General features: G+C 40.0%; 1 protein-coding gene across 1 annotated transcript in view; it reads right to left on the bottom strand.

The window, feature by feature from the left end:
- Positions 1-12,256, bottom strand: part of pard6a (par-6 family cell polarity regulator alpha) — a 124,132-nt gene extending 111,876 nt beyond the window's left edge. Inside the window, exon 1 of the mRNA XM_033617519.2 lies at positions 11,789-12,256. Coding sequence (XP_033473410.1) covers positions 11,789-11,902 — 114 coding nt within the window. The 5' untranslated portion in view covers positions 11,903-12,256. The remainder of the gene's footprint in view (positions 1-11,788) is intronic.
- Between the last annotated feature and the right edge of the window lie 274 nt (positions 12,257-12,530).

The following is a 12,530-nucleotide window of genomic DNA, read 5'->3' as shown; positions in this document are numbered from 1 at the left end:
TGTTTGTTTTTGCTGTCATTACTTGTTTGTTCTAGGTTCGGGCAATGTGATCATAAGCTGTTTCAATGACCACAATTCTTGTGTATAAGAATATATATCTCATATTGTCTTAAATTTATCAATAGTAGCTAGGATTATTGAGTTGTATTACATCGGAATAGAATGCATGTGTATGTGTATGTACATATATGTATATATGTATGAGGATATATATATCAGTATGTGTATGTATATATGTGTGTGTGTGTGTGTGTATGTATTTATGTATGTATGTGTGTGTATGTATGTATATGGGTCAGTGACAAATAAGGGTTGGCAAGATGAGCAATTCAGAAATATCTTCAAAAATAGTTTTCAAAGCATGCATCAGATTTGTTAAAATGTACATTCTGTATTTTTGTTGGTTTTATGTCATTTGAAATGACATTTGCACCATTTTTTATGAAAAGTAAGACTGAATGCTCCTGAAAATGTCAAATGGTGTAACCACGAAAGAATGATAAATATAAAATATTTTATCCACCTATAGTAGATTTAAGTGTACTTATAAAAAAAAATCGTTATTTCAAAAGCATTAAATTGAAATAAGATATTTTTGAAGTATTTCTATATTTAAATTTTAATGCATTTTGGCAATACTGAGCAGGACATTTCCTAAAAAGTTCTGATAAGAAAAAAGTCACCTGACAACAACTCATAAGGGTGAACTGGTCTACTATTAAAATAAAAATTTCAATATCAATCAATAAAAATTTAATGAGAGAGGAAGTTCAGAAAAAGGAAGAGCTGACAACAATTAACTAATTTCTTCTACTGTAAATTCTTTGCTAACAACAATCATTTAATTTTAAAATTTAACTCATGTTTCATATTTTGTGTTTTAAATTCTGATAAGGGAAAAAGTCACCTGACCCAACTCATAAGGACGTAATTGGCCCTTGCTGCATCATTAGCATTCATTTGCATTAACACTCTATGACAAGCCACTTTTCCTTGTTTTGTTTTTTGTTTTTGTTATTTGCACACAAGAAAAAGAGTATAGGATGTCAATAAGAAGAAACAGAATACATACAGTATTGACACATATAAAAAACGATGACTTAAAAGAGAAAAAAAACAGTGTGTGGGAGGAGCCAAAAGAAAACCCTTAGGGCTTGTCAGGTGGCCCTCCCAGAAACTGGCATCTGATGGGAAAAATTGATTTTATTTATTTAGTTTGATTACTTTAGTTTTCTATAAATGTGTAATACATTAGTAATGAAATAGCAGAAATGTAAATAATTGTATTTCACAGACAGAAATTTTAATGTTCAAGTAACATTTCTACTTTAAATGAATTTTTGGATTTTTAGGTATTTTAAAGCTACTGTACAAGATCAAAAGGAGTTTTTTTTATAATACATCTTTAATTAGCATCATAAACTACTGATATCTAACAAATTACTATCATAAACTGCTGATATTTGACATAACTGCCTATAACAGAAAGGCTCTTAATAGGAGTTAAATGGTGTAACCGGTTACACCATTTGACATTTCATTTTAAAATCAAATTTGATAGGCATTACCATGGACACCTGTGTAAGCACACCTGTGTAAGCACATGGCCTTAGTCTCAATATTTCAAACATAATATTTTAAGTAAATATTAATTTTAATGATTTTTATGAATTATTAATGTTTTTCTAGGGTCATACCATTTGACATGTAAACTTACCAAACCTGACCAGTCTAAAAACGTCAATTTAATTTTAATGTTTTAAAGCAAGTTTAATAATTTGCTGCAAGATGCCTGTGGATGGATGAAGCCTCTTAGATAAGAGGTGAAACGTCTTCTAAGACAAAACCAAGTCCAGTTGCATTCGATTCAATTGCCTTGAGATAATTTGGTGCAAGCTTTTATGGTTACACCATTTAGACATCTTTGCCATTATCCTCTAATATATTCTCTCAAAATGAATTAAAAGCAGAAATATATACTGGATCCACACAAAATTAAAATTTGTAAGTTAATCATACATTTATTTTAAATTTGACTAAACCATATGAACACAAAAAAAGTAGCATCACGTCATTGACATTTTCTTACATATACATATATATATATATATGTGTGTGTGTGTGTGTGTATATTTTCTTCTTCTCTTGCACCTTGTGTGTGTTGAATGTTGGTGAGCCGTCGACCAATGCCCTTGCCCGTACTAGTATTTTTTATAGATATTCTTTGACCATTTTTAGTTATTTTTAGTTATTTTATGTTCTGTGTGTATTGTATATGTACACACCCTGTGCCTTGGTATTATTCACTCATGTTTTTTTTTCTAATTTGAAAATGCATATTGCATATTATTACTTTCATTAATGTTGTTGTAAAAGCTACTGTCATTACCGTCTGTCCTACATCTCTCTCTGTCTGTGTCTCTGTCTCTCTTTCTGTCTCACTGTGTCATACGGATTACTGCTAATTTATTATGCTGATCTGTTCTGTACGACATCTGTCCGTCCTCCTCAGTTGCTCTTCCTGAGGTTTCTACCGTTTTTTTCCCCCGTTAAAGGTTTTTTTTTTGGGGAGTTTTTCCTTATCCGCTGTGAGGGTTCTAAGGACAGAGGGATGTCGTATGCTGTAAAGCCCTGTGAGGCAAATTGTGATTTGTGATATTGGGCTTTATAAATAAAACTGATTGACTGATTGATTAAAATAAAATTTTGATAAAAAAAAAAAGACATTCAAGAAAGCCGTTTGGCTTTCTGTTGTGCTAGCATGATATTCCAGACATAAAAGTTACCGCCATTGCCTGTCGTGGCAACAACCTAAGAAGTCCCTGGTGGACACCAGCGGTGAGGGAGGCCGTCAGGCTGAAGAAGGAGGCCATAAGGGTCTGGCTGGCCCTGGAGTCTGCTGATAGAGCAGACAGGTACCAGTTGGCCAGAAAGGCTGCAGCTGTTGCGGTTGCTGAAGCAAAAACCTGGGTGTGGGAGGAGTTCGGGGAGGCTATGGAGAAGGACTTTCAGTTGGCCTCAAGGAAGTTCTGGCAGACTGCCTCAGGAAGGGAAAGCAGGGTTTGTCTCAGGCTGTGCTCAGCAAAGAAGGAAAAGTGCTGACCCGAACTGTGGACATCGTCGAGCAGTGGAAGGAGCACTTTGAAAAACTCATGAACCCGGCCGTCACGTCCACCATGGAGGCGGCAGAGCCTGGAACTCTCACCCATATCCCTGGCAGAGGTTGCTGAGGCAGTCAAAACCCTCCCCAGCAGCAAGGCGCTGGGTGTGGATGCAATTCACCCTGAGATGCTGAAGACTCTGGATATAGTTGGGCTGTCTTAATTGACACGCCTTTTCAATATCGCGTGGAGGTCGGGTACGGTGTCTGCGGTGTGGCAGATAGGGTTGGGGTTGCCATTTTCAAAAAGGGGGACCGGAGAGTGTGCTCCAACTATCAGGGTATCACACACTCAGACTCTTGGGTAAAGTTTACTCCAGGGTGCTGGAAAAGAGGCTCCGACTGATTGTCAAACCTCGGATTCAGGAGGAGCAATGCGGACTCCATCCTGGCCGTGAAACAGTGGACCAGCTCTTTACCCTTGCAAGGCTGCTAGAGGGGTCATGGGAGTTTGCCCATCCAGTTCACATGTGCTTTGTGGACTTGGAGAAGGCTTACAACCATGTCCCTCGGGGGGTCTTTTATGGGGTACTTTGGGAATTTGGGATACCAGGCTCGCTGCTACGAGCCATCCAGTCCCTGTATGACCAAAGTGAGAGCTGTGTCTGAATACTCAGCACAAAGTCAAACATGTTCTCAGTGGGTGTTGACCTCAGCCAAGGTTGTCCCTTGTCGCCGATCCTGTTTGTGATTTTCATGGACAGGATCTCGAGGTGCAGCCGGGGGGGAGGAAGGGGTCCGGTTTAGGAACCTCACAAATGTATCTCTGTTATTTGCAGACTATGTGGTTTTGTTGGCTTCATCACACCGTGACCTCCAGCATGCACTGGGGTGGTTTGCATCCAAGTGTGAAGCGGTTGGGATGAGAGTCAGCACCGCCAAATCTGAGGCCATGGTTCCCTGCCATAAACCTGTGGATTGCCCCCTGTGGGTTGGGGGAGAATTACAGCCTCAAGCAAGGGAGTTCAAGTATCTCGGGGTCTTGTTTACAAGTGAGGGGTCCTCCTTAACCATACGTCCAATTTGTACCAACCTTTCTGCGGATTATTGTTGGACCAACCTTATCTATAAAGACCATAAATCAGAAACTGTTTGTCCAATCATTACAACACTTGCATAATATTTTAAATCATAATCTTGAACTACATGTGTAATATTATTTTAAATAGGTCAAAAGGGAGCGCTGCAACACCTTTTTGATTGTTACGAAAAACGCATTTTTGACATCTCATCCTAAACCGTAGGTTCTATTTGTACCACATTTTCTTTGGATCATTATTGGACAAAGCCATTCTGCTTTGGGGCCGTTCTGCCTCCTGCCTTTGGCATTCTCTCTCTCTCATGACATTTGCCAAATTGATTCCCTTTCCACTTTCAAATCTTGTCTGAAAACCAACCTTTTCAAGCTGACATAAACTGGTCTGATTTAATGCTGACATACACATCGAGACTTGCATTGACTTCATGATGGTGATTTTGTACCTGGTTTTAGTATACACCTGTATTATTTTGTATTATTATTATTATTATCATTATTTTGTATTACCTTATTACTGTATATTACTGAACTGTTTGATTTTATGATCCATGGATAGACTGCTGCTTGTTTTTAACTGTGTCCTGTAAGGTGTGTAGTAGTATTATTAAGATAAGATAAGATACACCTTTATTGATCCCATAATTGAGAAATTCCAGTGTTACAGCAGTCAAGAGGAAAGAGTCAGATTAAAGATTTCAAATTTAAACTTAAAAACTTAAATAACTAGACATGCAAATAAGTACAAAAATACAAGAGACGGCGATAAATAATAATAACAATAACAATAAAAATAATAATGGGAAGTGGATAATAAGGAGCAGCAGTGAATGAAAATGGCCTGTGGATAAGGTGCAAGTGATTGTATGTGCAAAAACAGCAGACTGCTGTGGTGTCCATAAAGTGTCCATAGTGTCATTATTACTATTATTAAGTGAGAGAAAGTGAGGGAGGCATGGTGTTGGTGTTGCAGATGAAACTGTGAAAAAGAGGAAGAGTCACATTTTCTTTATTTCTTTTTTCAGGATTTTCTGAACCACAGACTGTTTAAAATAATGGTTGTGGACTCCTGTTTTTGGCATTTTGGTTATTGCCATCTTGGTGTTTTGGAGTCAGAAGTGACCATACTTGAGCAAGTGACTGGTGCTGTGGAGGAGTGGGGGGGGGATCTGAGGTCACTATCAGCAGACAGCCTGTCATTCAAAGCAGCCCTCCTTACAACATTTCAATAAAATGTAAACAGGTGAATTATATAAATAAAAATGTATAGATTCTCCACCGTATAGTTGTCATGCAGGGAGCCATTAGCTTTAGAGACCAAAACCATTTTCTGTACCACGCTGTAAACATGTTTATTTCGACTGTAAATTTGGAGATTTTAACATTGGGGTATATGGGGTCTATGCCGGTGGCTTCTGCAGCCAGCCTCTGCTGCCTACTTGAGGAACTGCAGTTTTTAGCATATCCATGTTGGCTTAATTTTTCAGCCCTGGAAGTTGCTGCTTGTTCTTCAGCTATCAGGCTCCTCTCCTGTGGAATCATCTTCCTGTTGCGGTCCGGGAGGCAGACAACATCTCCACATTTAAGACTAGACTTAAGATTTTGCTTTATGATAAAGCTTATAGTTAGGTCTGGCTCAGGCTTGCATTGTACCAGCCCCTAGTTAGGCTGACCTAGTCTGCTGGGGGACCTCCTATAATACAGGGCTTAACTTTTTTCCCAAGGAGCACATGTACTCCTAAGTTGAAAAAGTAAGGAACGCACAAAGAACTTTAGGGGCACAATGTAAATTGATCAAATAATGTGTTTTCTGTAATAAACGTGATGCAAATACACATTTACAAGCAAAATTATTTAATGAATTTGTATACAAAATGTACAGAAAGGTAAAATCATCAAGTTTTGAAAAAGTATTGCAATTTAATTTTGTCTTTAGTTAATGTTATTATCTTATATATATTATCTTTGCAATATGATTATCTTATATAATGTTATTACTATCCTAAAACATTCTCCAGGTCCTCTGAAACTCTGCAGGACTTATTTCCACCCTGCCCAGCAGCAGTACCATGGCAAATGGTCCCTAGAGAACGGAGCCTCTTTTCCTGGTCCCTCTTCTCCGCCACACTTTGACTTATTCCCACCCAGCCGACAGCCTGGCCGTGGAGAACGGTCCCTAACTGCATCAATAAGTGATTAACATAGGGGGGATCAAAATAAAATAAATTATAATCTTGCGCACTATGATCCTCCACCGTATTCCTATCTGTGACCCCCGTTCAACCCACAACCGCCGTGATAATAGGGGCGCCCCAGCGCCCACTCCACTAACTTGACATGGAAATGAGCGGTAGTCTAGAAAACTGGCGAGTTTTTTTTGTTGTTGTTTGTTTGTTTTGGCTTTTTTGCGGAGGGCGCTCGTGCGCCCTCACATAGATTGAGGCGGTCGCCCAGGGTGCAATCTATGTTTTTGCCCAAAGCAAAAACCGCCCCTGCCTCCGCCACACTTTGACTTATTTCCACCCTTCCAACAGTGGGTCTTATATTCATTATGCCAACAGTGGCTTGGAAAACCGCCCATAACCGTGTCACACGGGGAAGAGGGAAGATGGCTGGAGTTCCTTCAATATTTGTGGTTAGATTATCATATTTTTTTATTGACAAAAATATAGGCTGCTTCGGCTGATTTTTTTATGTGCACATGTGCCCCTAAATATTTTTCATCACTCACTGTCTGTCTCTGTCTCTCTTTCTATCTCATTGTGTCATACGGATTACTGTTAATTTATCATGTTGATCTGTTCTGTACGACATCTATTGCATGTCTGTCAGTCCTGGAAGAGGGATCCCTCCTCAGTTGCTCTTCCTGAGGTTTCTACCATTTTTTTCTCTGTTAAAGGGTTTTTTTGGGAGTTTTTCCTTATCCGCTGCGACAGTCCTAAGGACAGAGGGATGTCGTATGCTGTAAAACCCTCTGAGGCAAATTGTGATTTGTTATATTGGGCTTTATAAATAAAAATTGATTGAACTGATTGAAAACAAGACAGCCAGTAATAACAGTGCTGTGCATAGACTATTTGTGAGGCAGTTGCACAAGCAGAAACAAACAGGTCACACCGGTGCACATGTAGGAAGAAAAGTTTTGTGCGCTGGCAAAGTGCACCCTGTTAAGAAGTTTCTATGGGTCTGCTGGCACCAGAAGCACTCTTGAGGCCTAAGTACATACAGTACCTTTGTGCACAGTAATGAGAAGGGAAAATGTCTGTCAAACTTGCATATGAAGTGTCTCAGGATCTGCACTATAGGTACCTCGCAGCTGCTACTCATCCAAACTCACTTTGTACATTTATGCAACAGTTAACAACCACGAAAACAATGCAAACTGTGAACGCTTCAGAGGACTTCAAATCAAAAAATTTCAAAAAAAAATTGAAAAATGCTGTTCTCTGAATAAATACCATAATAAACCAATCAATCTACACTCCAAACTACAAAGTAGGCCTGTGTCCAGCTGAAACAGTCAGGCTAAGTGCATCCTGCTCTGTTCTCCTCCTGATTTTGTTCTCCTCTCCTTTCCTCTCCTCTCCTCTTCTCTCTGTCACTCTCCTCGTCTTGATGTTTTCCTCTTCAACTCATTCTTCACCTTATTTTCTTCTCCTTCTCTTTCTTTTTTAAATTGTCATGTACTAATTCATATAATTATCTTCTAAATAACTATTAAATATTCCTAAAGAATAGCAGCAGCAGCTCAGTGCCTCTCATCTCCTCCTCTGCATCTTGTGGTCCTCAGCAGTGTGTGGGGGATGCAAACATTATTTTAAAGCTGACTTGTTTTTAAGTGTAATGGTGGGTTGTTGCCTAAGTCAGACTGGCTGTATTCACGTTTTAACAGTGGTTTAATTTCACAACAGCAACCAACAATGCTAAGGCTTGCAAACACTATTGTTACCTGGCTGTCCATAAAGAAAGGAGACACGGATGCTGTGCCACAGGGCACTCGATTTGGGTGTGTTAACTGTGGTGGCTGTAAAATCAAGGGAAGGTAAAGAGGGAGGGCAAGGAGATTGACTCAAATGCAGTTGTCAGGCATACAGTATGCTTTTAGTTAAGAACTTATACCATGGTCCAAGCCGCCCAGTGGCTCGGTGGGTGGATTGTGTGTCCCATTTGCAGTGTCCTTCCACTTAATCTGTCCTTTCCAATAAAGGCCAAAAAAGAAAAAGAATTGATACCATGGTGCAAATTTAAAAACTAAAATAAATCTTTTTTAAAAGAAATAAAAAAATAGGTCTTGCAAGAAGGGCACTTATCTAGGCAGAGGCCAAAAGGGCAGGTGCTTAAGCATCACCTAGGGTCTATCTGTGCATGTGCATGTGTCTGGCCTGTAACATACACACCACTTTGGATGTCATTGTTTTTTACATTCTTGTTCCCAGAAGTTGTACCCTAGCACCTCCCATGACATCACACAGGATATGGCACCTTATCTGACACAGTGACCACTGTAACAGACAAAAATATTGTGTAGTCAAAGCCAGCCATAAGTCTGACCTTTTGAACTGTGGCCAAGCTGGACATGTTCTCAGTTAATCTTACATGTATGCTCCACATAGAGCTTACGATTGTAAACTTACTATTGACACTGTGTGCAAACTCAGAGTGTTTCACAAGTTTAAATGCCTCATCACTGATCCACTCTTATGCACTGTGTTCTTTTGAATGGGTACAGAGTAGGTGTGTAATGGTTCAGAAAAAACATGGTTTGATTACATAAGATACAGTGGTGTCACGGTTCAGTACATTTTTTGATAGAACAAAAAGTAGAAATGCCAAATAAATTTTCTTGATTCTTAAAATGTTAAATGCATGAAAAGTAACATAATTTAGCCTCTTTGCATAAAGCAGGGATTACGGTCTGGCTGAAATGGGTTAGTTAAAGTCTGGGTATAGCAAAATCAGTGATTTCTTTCTTAACACATTATACATGTTAGAAAATACTGTTTTTCAACATTTTCATGGCCTACTATATCAACACTACATTACTACTAACATTAGAACGCATAGTATTGGTGTCGTTTTTATTGCTAACTTTGTGTCAGTGGTGAGTTTGCTATGTCCCACAAGCTCTCTGAGCTCTGTCAGTCTAATGAATACATGAATAAACATATCTGTTTAATACCACAGTCATATACACACAAGCTGAACAGCCATCACTAAGAGACTTTCCAGTCTTTCTTGCTGAATCGGCTACCCTGCTCACTGTGGATGTGTCCTTTGTGCTAATGTTAGCTGATGAACGAGACACTATAGCCACACAGCGGCTCTCGTGACCTGGTCAAACAGCCTTCTTTAAGGTATATTCTGGATATGTAACTCATACAGCTCCATTCTAAATGTCTTGAGTCTAAATCCCTGAACTCTCTCTGGACTACCCAACCTCATCAATCCTCAAGCAGAAATACCTGGATGGTGGGATGCATCACTGGCAGGAATTGTTTAATTACTTTTCCTTAAACTGGAGAGTGAAGCATAGCATTTGTAATGGTAGTAGAGAGAGGCCTGTGATGATCAACATGACGTGGTATCAGTGGAGAGGCATACTTAGAATTGTTTTGACAAGGTGTGATTGTACCTCACAGGAAACATGCTGTTTGGGGTGGGGAGATGCATACCAGAAATTAGACCACTGGAAATTCTTGTCTAATGGATTGTTACAGGGAAAGTTAGGTTTATGTAATTATGTAAATGGCTAAACAGCGCTATTGCCATAACTCACTGTGCTGGTGTGCATTACAAGTAAAGTGAGCCATTTTTAATGCCACAATGGAACAGTAGCAGCCTGTATAATTCAGATTATGATGAAAACATGAATATGCATCACTAGTATGACAGGCTGCTGATCAATTCCCAACATAACAACATGTAGCAACTTCAAGCAGTGAAAAAGTTATCTGTCACATGACAACATGACTCCCTGCCTGACTACATGTAAAAAAAATCATGTTTTTGTCCAAGTAATTAGATTAGTAGATAGTATCACTACGACTGTGTGCTGGAGGAGGGCAGGTTTCACCAAGGTAGGACCTCAGTCACATCATTTCATTACAACTGAGACTTGACTTCAATATAAAACTTGACTTTAAAATTATGGATGAATTTCAGTGATCAAATACTAATAAAACTGTGCTATAAACTGCTTCCACAGCAAGATGTCCTGACAAAATGATGCAGCAAAAATGTGCTTGATTGATTCCAAAACATTTACTTCAGCCACCACAACTCCACTTGAGAAAAACAATGACACCGTGTTCAGTCTTGTTTAACTAATTATATAAAGGGAAAATTTAACTGCCAAGCAATGGCAACTGTTCGACAGTCAAGTCTGTAAACTTAAGGCCAACACACAATAACCATGCTGACCCACATATAAGCCACACACAACACCAACAGACACAAGACCTAAGACAAGACACTTGATAAAGGGAGAAGAGCAACCATAGTGCACATTATTCACAGTATTAGGAAAACAAACACAGCTTACCACAGTGTCTTCTAGTACCATACTCTTACTTGTATTTAAATGTTTGTATAACAATAGGTTTCAAAGTCTTGGATCTGTTTTATGGTATTTAACATATTAATGTACGTAAGAAATATATTGGTTTCACGCCGATCGGGCCTGGCATGGGTATGGCTGCTGGCTAAAATAAACCTGATCAAACGCCAATCCTGGCTTTGTAGGTGTCGACCTCAACCTACTAATGATGCAGCGCTATAACCTTTACGACAACCTACACTGAATGCATTTAGCTGCATATGTGAGTGACAAGTAGAGTGTGTGAATGAAAGAAACGATTTGGGCCCAGCGCCGCTAGTGACTCTAAGTTTAGAAATTGGTTGGCAAAATAAACCTCTGTGACTGATGTTAAGCTTCAACATGATTCTGTTTTCCCTGTTTGAGAGGGGGGAGGGGGTTATAACATCTCCATCATCAAGTGGGGTGTTTCTACAGCTCGAACAGAGTAAGTGGTCTTGTTGCCTCCCCAAATAAAAATACTCTCATAGAGTAACGAGGCCTACCATTACTTCAAAACTACAGACTAGCCTGCGGAATGTAGTTACGAAGTATAGCGCAAACGCAACACCTGCTGTAGCCTAGTGTAACGTGTCAACACTGACAGGCTGTACATCGGAATAAAGTAACACTACACTGCAGTATTACAGTAACACAGCTGCAAGCAGGCTATCTTAATTGACTGGAGCTATAAATACTAACCAAGAGACACTGAAACGTAGTATAGGGACAGGAGGAGACTGCTTAGTAGAGACACGGAGGGGAAACGACTAAATAATTAAACGGAGCGGCGGGGTCGATTAGTCCGTGTACAGTAAACTCATCCAGGCCGCCTTTCAGCTGCATCCAGTCGCTTTTCATGCACAGTATGTCCCTGAACTGGCAGTGTGGAACAGTAAACGTGCATCGGTTTCTGTTGGTGATGTCAGTGCACCGGCAGAACGGAAGCATAAACCAGAGCCCGTATCCTATCATAACCACTTACATTAACAAACAACCCCATTCGCCAAGTACTCACTTTGCTCTTGACCTCCACCACGTTGTCGGTGAGTTTTAACGGCGTCCGGTGCTGCTGTCTTGACATTCTGCTCCCCGGTTGGCTGGCTGGCTGAGACACTGCGGATAAAACCATCCACCGGAGTTATGGTTGTTGTTTCCCCCTCTGTCCTCTGTAAACGAAAAAAAGAACAAGCCAGGTCTCGCTCCTGTGTTTGTGTCTCGTGCCGACCTCTGTCACAGCGCGCTGTTATCGTTTGCTGCGACACTGACAGAACAAAACAGGGCTCGCGACAGGTGGAGTCCGGTAAATCCAGTGCTATGTGAATTGCCAGTTTAACCCGTCCTCCTTCCCAACCTGACTACACTGAACAGCAGGGAGGGCGGGCCATGACGCTGGCTGGAGTAATGACACCACAACATTAGACTACTACTGCTGTAGGATATTAATACGCATGATACTGACGATGCTACTATAACCAGCATACTACCCCTCTGTTGGACTGCTGTTTCCATTTCTTACTTAAGAATCTCAGAGGTCCTTACCCCTAAAAGTGTAGGGTTTTATGCAGGATGAAAAAAAATAAGGGGCGTAAATATAGGCAGTGCGCCCGTGTGTGTGTGTGTGTGCGTGTGTGTGTGTGTGTGTGTGTTCAAAAGATTCTTACAGTTCATCCAGAAAGCATAATACATGTAGCCTACACACAATTAGGTACATAGATAAAAAAAAAACACAGCAAGATCTAAGAGTACAAGAGTTACAA

Source organism: Epinephelus lanceolatus, chromosome 5 (genome assembly GCF_041903045.1).
Source record: "Epinephelus lanceolatus isolate andai-2023 chromosome 5, ASM4190304v1, whole genome shotgun sequence".
NCBI lineage: Eukaryota > Metazoa > Chordata > Actinopteri > Perciformes > Serranidae > Epinephelus > Epinephelus lanceolatus.
The sequence above is the reverse complement of the archived record's forward strand: the minus strand, read 5'-3'. Positions and strand labels throughout refer to the sequence as shown.